This window comes from Coffea arabica, chromosome 3c, assembly GCF_036785885.1.
Source record: "Coffea arabica cultivar ET-39 chromosome 3c, Coffea Arabica ET-39 HiFi, whole genome shotgun sequence".
Classification (NCBI taxonomy): domain Eukaryota; kingdom Viridiplantae; phylum Streptophyta; class Magnoliopsida; order Gentianales; family Rubiaceae; genus Coffea; species Coffea arabica.
Genome location: NC_092314.1, coordinates 11,645,305 through 11,653,207, shown reverse-complemented (window position 1 = coordinate 11,653,207; position 7,903 = coordinate 11,645,305). Strand labels below are relative to the sequence as shown.

At 35.3% G+C, this 7,903-nt stretch overlaps 1 protein-coding gene across 2 annotated transcripts; it reads right to left on the bottom strand.

Annotated features, from left to right (window-relative positions):
- Positions 1–323: 323 nt before the first annotated feature.
- On the bottom strand, positions 324–3,449 carry LOC113734646 (probable aldo-keto reductase 2). Of its 2 annotated transcripts, none has more exons than XM_027261263.2 (3): positions 2,954–3,449; positions 1,384–1,584; positions 324–916 (listed from the first exon to the last, which is right to left on the bottom strand). In XM_027261263.2, exons 1-3 carry the CDS (start codon positions 3,185–3,187, stop codon positions 578–580), a joined length of 774 nt encoding a protein of 257 aa, XP_027117064.1. In that variant the 5' UTR covers positions 3,188–3,449; the 3' UTR covers positions 324–577. The 2 variants fall into 2 exon arrangements, with proteins under 2 accessions (XP_027117064.1, XP_027117065.1); XM_027261264.2 differs by having other exon boundaries at positions 324–913; positions 2,954–3,418.
- Between the last annotated feature and the right edge of the window lie 4,454 nt (positions 3,450–7,903).

The following is a 7,903-nucleotide window of genomic DNA, read 5'->3' as shown; positions in this document are numbered from 1 at the left end:
CTAGCTTCATGTACCTTTTTCCTAGTGTACTTTATGGATTTAATTACTTGGCCATTAATTAAAAACTTTCTCCAATCTGGAAGGCAATTTAAAAAAAATATATGAACATGATTTTTTTAGAAAAAAAAATTCTAAAGAAGCAACCTATAGTATTTACATCTCAGGTATGTATTTTTATTGGTGACACTTTTTGTCTTTTAAAATTCTAAAGGGAAGACAACAGACAACATTTAAAAATACACCATTCAGCAATTTATAGGTTTCAAACAGGTATGAGGCATCATTTCTGCCGTTATATAGTCTAAATAACATAACCCTTTAGATTATTCAGACAAACATCTTATTAAAACAGCAGCAAAAGTACTGTTGGCTTGTCCTGCCACAAGACCAGCCAGCAATTTGTTTACATGACCAGATTTTTATCTATTACAACCTCAAGTTTTTAACTTCGTATAAGATAGCTGTAAAATGAATCAACCCTCAACACAATACCATCAATTAGGTTGCAGTTTATTGGAACAGTTACAATTCACTCAGCCCTCAACAACAGTGAAAATGCATTATTCAGAGGCAGTATTCATGTGGCCTCCCACGTTGACAGAGGTGGAGTATCAGAGGTTTTCCAACTGTCGAAGCCAGGGGGAAGTCTATCACCCTTTATTCCAGCTGAAGCAATGGATTCCAGTTCAGCCATATCTTCCGCAGACAGTTTTACAGACAAAGCTCCTATATTCTGATTGAGGTTTTCAATCTTGGTGGTGCCAGGAATGGGGCAAACATCGTTTCCCTGATGATGCACCCAGGCCAATGCTAGCTGTGATGGGGTACAACCCTTCTTTGAAGCGATGACATTGACACGCTCGTACAGGTTCTTGTTATGCTCCATATTCTCTGTTCGAAACCTTGGCAAATTCTGCTATTGGAATCAGAAAGGAGATTTAAAAGCCCAAAGCTTCAATTCATGGTAAATGGACAAATTTTAGGGATCTCAAATGAATGAGCCTGAGTTCAAATAGGTTTGTGAAGTAATTGGTGTCTTCTGGCATGCTGTAGCACTGCAGAACATATTAGAACAAGCATTTTGTCATACTTGAATTGGCTTCTCTCATATATCAAAGCATGTTCCTAGAGAAAAGACAGTGTGATTTGTGTAAACCAATTCAATAAATAGATATTTGCATTTTAATCTGTTGCCATGCATCATTAGGCAACAATGTTCTATCAAATTTTTACCGTATTTAGTGCAACACATCCAAAGATGTAAAAAACTCCTTATTCCACAACTTTGTGCTGCTTAACTCATTCATAACATTGATGAACTAGTTATTACACTTCATCAAGCATAAAAGAAAGATAAAAACACAGAAGGAAAGTAGAGCGAACCGTGATTTCGACAGGCAGACTTGTATCGATGCGATGCTGATAGTAGAGATCAATGCAGTCAACACCAAGTCGTTTCAAGCTAGCCTCACAAGCAGCCCTAACATAGGCTGGATCACCTCGAATCTCCCGCTTTCCATCCTCAATTTTGACCCCAAATTTTGTTGCTAGCTCCACTTTCTCTCGTATCCCTCCCTTCAAAGCCTATACTCACTCTTTCACAACATTAATCATCCAAAAGTGTAGAACTTTGACTATGTTTTTTACGAGAAACAAACTTAAACCACAATGGTTAAATTTTCCTATTCTTTGTGAGACGTTGTAGAAGTTGCAAAAAGTTAAATATATGCTGTAGTCATATTTCCAATGATTAAGGTACATAATGTAATCAAAACTATATATCCTCTGAAACTCACGAAAATTGGAAGTTTCTTTTATTTGCGTTTCCTTGCACAATAATCATACCTATTTATAATAATCTCTCATAGACCTAAGGAATCTGACCTTTTCCACTCTTTGCATTTTTGAGCTAGATGGTAATTGGCAATTACATCCAGAAATTCCTCTCTCGAATTCAACACAGGATATATACCATGTAGGCGTATTCTTGTCTTTCTACAAACTCTAAAAGTCAAGTGGTGCCGTGCCATTAACAAACATAGAACGCCAATAAAAAGTCAAGGAAAGTTTTAGACATTGCTTAGGGGTGTGAGTGATTTTGGTGTTCATACAGCATTTTTTTTTTATTAATAAATAAAAGTTTTATAATTTATGTAATTTAAATTATGTTTGAAAAAAAAATTTGAGAAGTGAGTCAAACAGTTGAATCGAATCATTGATTTAATCGATTTTTAACAATTTTAACTAACTTTTTATCACAGCAATTTTATACTATTAACTAATTCAAAAAGAAGATGGATTCATGATTGGATCGACTAGTTCGATCCAAATCCAACAACACTGGATAGAGGTGGAGATGATGAAGGAATGTGGCAGGGGCCCATCAAAATTTGATGATTTATTCATATTTGACTTGGAGTAGGGTATTATTGGTATTTTGACAAAAATAGCTGTGGACGTAAAATTTGAGCTGTGAATTTATCACTTGCCTTTATATCATTCACTTTTGTCAAATCAGTGCTATAATTTAACAAGTTTGTGATAACAATAAAATTAAATTTTTCATTAACTACTTAAAACTTTATTTTTTTTAATTAAAAGCTCATATCTGTAATAAAATATTACTCATTAAAAATTTAAAAAAAAGTTTAAAATTTTTAACTGTCCAAGCCCGTTTTAAGCCCAAAATGTAATGTATCAAAGGATTGAGCTTAAACCAAGATATTTTAAATCTAAACAGATTAAACTCAGACTCAAGCATGATTTTTTTTTTAAGTGAAAGAATTTTCTAACTACAACTCCTTTCAGTCACCGCTAAATCCAAGACCCAAACATGATTAATATAATTGATCTTGGACTAAGCAAAACCCGATTCTAAAGGCCCGATTGACGGAGAATCATGATCATTGTACAAGTTGAAAACCGTACTCAAGATGATAAATAGTAGTAGTACCTTGCCCAGAAGTAATTCATTAGTATGGGGTCCATAGACATCGGAGGTGTCAAGATGAGTGATACCTCTGCTAGCAGCATAGTGGATAAGATTGATCATGTCGGGCTCGGGCTTGGGTGGCCCATAGAAGGCTGACATGCCCATGCACCCGAGCCCTTGCGCTGAAACTTCGAAACCTTGTGAGCCCAGCTTGATTCTTGGCACTCTCACTTCTTCTACTGCTGACGATGCCATTTTTTGATTTTGCAGACAAAAACCAGACACGAGCAAAACCAGTGGAGGAGCAGAGACGTAATACTATTGGAGTCAACTCACCTAGCAATTTAGACTCTATAGACTCTTATTTATTGACCGTTTGGTGACGAGGCGGTACTAGTATATTTTACCTTACTTCTTTTGCTATTCTGGGTTTGAACTTTGAACATGCCTCTGTAATTATAGATTTTATAGTTTATTTATAGAAATTTTTACAAATTGTCTGTCAACACGACCATCACATGAGTAACAGTATTTGAACACATAATTCATTTTTTATCAATTGAATTAACTTCTGTTGACATATTTTATCCTACTTCATGTCATGTGTCACCACTTTGTAGGAGGTTCCAACCTTCGCATTCAATTGTGAAGGTTGAATATTCTTCATTTTTGATAGCCAGTTAGCCAAGGAAAACCACCGGTACTCTTAAAAAAAAAAAAAGAAAAACTGCGGGGTGGAAGTGGTATTGCAGTCGCTGGACCCAAAGAACAGTGTCCAAAAACAATGTGGTCACAATTGAAACCTTGAATAAAAACTTTAGATCACAATTAAAATCTGGAACAGTCCCCAAATAAATTAATCACCCAACTACGGATGCTGTTGAGTCGAGCCGAGCTCAAACTCGAAGGTTATGGGAACTACTTGAGTTCGAACAATTCCCTAATTTCAAACTTGAACTCGGCTTGATGTAGTTGAAAAAAAACTCAAGTTCAACCTCAAAGTACTCGACTTAAGCTCAAAAAATGAGCTCGAAAACCTTCGTTAAATTAGATCTTTTCCTTCTTAATGTTTTCAAATTAAGTTCTCTAAAAAACAAGAAATAAGAATTATGATTTATGAAATCCTAGCTTCGCCCACACAAATAAATAAAGGTGGTAGAATGGTTCATTATAAATTTCATAAGTTGCTTACCTATATTAGTAATTTCATATATATTATATATAACTTTTTTATTTTTTTAATGAGATACTAGATAGAGTTTGCCAAACTTTCGAGTATCTCATAACTAGGATTGAGGTCGACTCGTCACTTCTATCGAGCAGCTCGAACTCATTCAAGGCTCCACTCCTATCTAACACCCACTCTGCCTTGGCACACCCAATAACCCATTTAAATCAATTTGGAAGACACACAAAACAAAGCCTAATAATAGCAACTAGAAGTTGCAAAATCCAATATCCGATTTTCTCCACAAGATTTAGCATCAGATCTTGTAGAAATTACACAAAAAATGATGTAATTAACGAATACTCGAGCACGTTATTTGTGCAGATAAGGTAGTGCGTTTGCCCGCTTACAGGTGGCTAATTACTCAGAATATGGATAAAAAAAAGAAAAGTTGAACATCTATCGGTCTGACAAGGGGTAACTGTAAAACTATGTTAGCCCAGCAGCCAAAAAGCCCAAAATTTTTTTTAAAACTCTGACACTACTGCCGGGCTAACAAAAAAAAATTTGTTTTTTATAAGTCTGCTGGCTGCCTGGCTGACAGTAGACTTCTGCAAAAAGCTAGCTGCCGCGCTCAGTCCAATTAAAAAAAAAAATTCCAAACGTTGAAATTTGGCAGTGCGATGTGCGGATATTGACAGCCCATTCCGATTCTTTTTTTTTTTTTTTTTGGAAATTTTTGGAAATTTTAATCACAAATTTGTGGCTTTAATCACTAATGCCCCCTCCCAAATCAGGACACATAAAATTAGTAATGGGCTCCTGACAAAAGCTAACTATTAACACCTGTTTCAATTCACGCCTTCTCTAATAAGGCGCCAAGTGTAGACTGCGTCTTTAAGCTTCCTCCATTCTCCAAGATTAGGATCGATTCACATCTACCAATTGGTGGGGTCATTTACCATTGAACAAATGCTCGAGTTTTGAGTAGCTTTACCTGAATGGGGCACGGAAACCGCTTGATGAATTGTCTGTGAGGGATCAGGTTGTAAACTGGAGCCATACGACTTTAAAAAATTTGAACATGCCACAGAGCTTGGTAAAGTGGACTGGTTCCCAAAAAATACAGATGAAGGTGGATTCGGCGTCTTGTTGAAGTTGTACAAGGAGTGTGCTAGGGGTTACATGCGTTGACTGAGGATGTACATTGTAGGATATGTAGAGGCATCAAAGTCCATGAACATTGTGCATGCAGTGCTTTTCGTTTAAAAGTGGTGTAGGGTAACGTTTTTGTGGGGAAAATGATTAAGTGAACATGAATAAACATAGGGTCTTGCTAATAAGATGTCGTTTCCTCTTAATGGAAAATCTCATTGGTTTGAAGCTAAATTTGGGGTGAGACATCAATCAGGGAACCTGAGAAAAGAACCTCTGATTTCTGCTTGATTGAGCTTAGATAAAGGGGTGCTTGAATTTGTTGCTTATGTGCGGATATTGACAGCCCACTCCGATTCTTTTTTTTTCAATATTTGGAATTTTTTTTTTTAAATTGGACTGGCAGTTTTTTGCAGAAGTCTGCCAGCTGCCGGGTTGCCCGGCAGAGTTTTAAAAAACAATTTTGGGCTTATTGGCGGCCAGGCTGACAGTTTGCAGTTACCGCTGCCAGATCGATAGATATCCGACTTTTCTTTCTCTCATCCATACAGCCCAGTGCAAAATATATCTTGGCAAAGTAATTTTCAGTTCAAAAAAAATTATAGAAAAAATTTCACCAGAGAGATAGAGGCTCTTAAATGGCAAAAACCAGGCAAAGAAAGTGGGTTGCAGTGGCTGCAATTCCTGCACAGTAGTCTCAAAATCATAAAACGATCAACTCACTTTCCCCAAAAAAAAAAAATTAAATAAAAGGATCAACTTATAGAGTAATTTGGCAGAAATCAAGCACAAGGAAGTACCAAAAGAAAACTATTTTGCTAGTTCACAAAAAAAAAGGAGAAAACAAAGAAGTAAAAAATTGTCCCAGTAAATCTGATTCCTCAAGCACGCAAATAAAAGCGTCAAACATAACCTAAGTCAATTAGTGCTTTACAAAATAAGAAAAAGCAGGAAAACAGAGAGCTCACTGGACCAAAGGCAATAGGAAGAACCAAATGACCAGAAGGTTCAGAAACTTTAGGTTTCTCTCTTATATAAGGAAATTTTGATTCAACAAGGTTAATGTTTGCACTTTTGATAGATAATATCTTCAAATATTTGACAACTGCATAAAAATATTATTTTATTATTTATAATCTAAAAATTAATTTAGCAGTTGAAGAATTTTCAATTACTAAAAGCGATGTAAATAGCAATATCTACATATTTCAATCTCATAAAATCAAAATCTAAGCATTTTTCAAGGTGGAATATGCATTCATATTTATTTCATACTGATATTCAGCTTTTGATTATGTGTAAGTGGTAAAAAAAGGTTTTAAAAAAAAAAGCAAGAAAAGGGAATTTGTAGATAAAACTTACATAAAGATTGGGGAGTGAATTTTTTTCTTTAGAAAAGAAATTGTTATAAAAAGTTTTGATTTAATATTTAAAAGCTAAGGTTACCTATGTCTAACAAATACTATGGATTTAGTATGAAAAAGTGTGGAGATAAAACGGCAAAGAAAAGTTTTACAATGTAGGATTGAAACTAAATACTAGCTTATCCCACTTATTAAAGTTTAAAACACCTAATCAACATACTAAACATTTTTTGTTATACTCGAAACATTTTTAGTTATTAAAGCACTTTATCAAAGGAAAAAATTTTCCCCAAAATGCTAAATATATTCCGCAATAAAGATAGCATGCAATTGTTGTAGGCAATAGTTGAAAAAATTGACACATATTAATGGATGTAACAATCTTAAAGACAAAACCAAAATAATGAATATGCCAACTTTCACAACAAAACTCAAATATAAATTTCAATATTATTTACTTTTTAATAATTCTACATTTATAAAAATATGTAAGTGTAAGAAAATGCTAAAATGGCTGGACTCATTGTCCTTTTTTGACCACGAGCCAGGGCTTCCTCATTGAAAATTTGGAGCCCAAGACACAATTGAGCCCTTATGTTGTGTTATGGCCCAAAACCGTCTCACTTGCATTCACCCTTGAAGCCTTTCCATGCCAACTGCCTCAAGCCTCTCATTCCCAGGTCCAAACTTTGGTGCAATAGACTCTTCAACACGACTCGATGCTACAAAGAATGTTGCCAATTTAACGGAAAAAAAAAAGATTAACAGAGCAACAATGATTATGCGACTAAACTATATACAGATAACACAAGTCTATCCAATTTTATCAGTCCATAAAATCACTAAAATAAAAAAAAGGAGAGCAAAAGAAGCAAATTACCCAAGTATATTAACGAAGATGGAGAGGAGGGATGAAGGTGGAGGGGCACAAGGAGAGGGGGATGGGAGCGGGGTTAGCAAACACCAACCGTTTGTAGTTGCGAAGGTAACTGAAGACCAAGACTTCAAGGAGGGTATTGGGTAAAGAATGGGGAGAAGGGGAAAGAGAAATAGGCGGGGGAGGTTGGATTGAGTGTTAAGGTTGAAGAAATTATAAATGAGAGATCCTGAGTTTAAAACCTTTAATTTATAAAAAAAATTAAAAAAATAAGCCGAAAATTTGATAATTTGGTCGTGAAGGTAAAGGAAAGAGGGACATAAGGGTGATGATTTTCATTTTCTTTTGTAGAAAATATATAGGGATGACAATTAGGTCGAGTCATGGGTTGGCTGGTCAAGTTGAGA

What these genes read in the sequence shown, in the direction of transcription:
- LOC113734646 (XM_027261263.2), bottom strand. Translation starts at nt 3,187, where the DNA reads ATGGCATCGTCAGCAGTAGAAGAAGTGAGAGTGCCAAGAATCAAGCTG. An exon ending in ATGAATTACTTCTGGGCAAG is followed by an intron (nt 1,585 to 2,953) that starts GTACTACTACTA and finishes GAGTGAGTATAG; the next exon opens with GCTTTGAAGGGAGGGATACG. An exon ending in GTCTGCCTGTCGAAATCACG is followed by an intron (nt 917 to 1,383) that starts GTTCGCTCTACT and finishes TGATTCCAATAG; the next exon opens with CAGAATTTGCCAAGGTTTCG.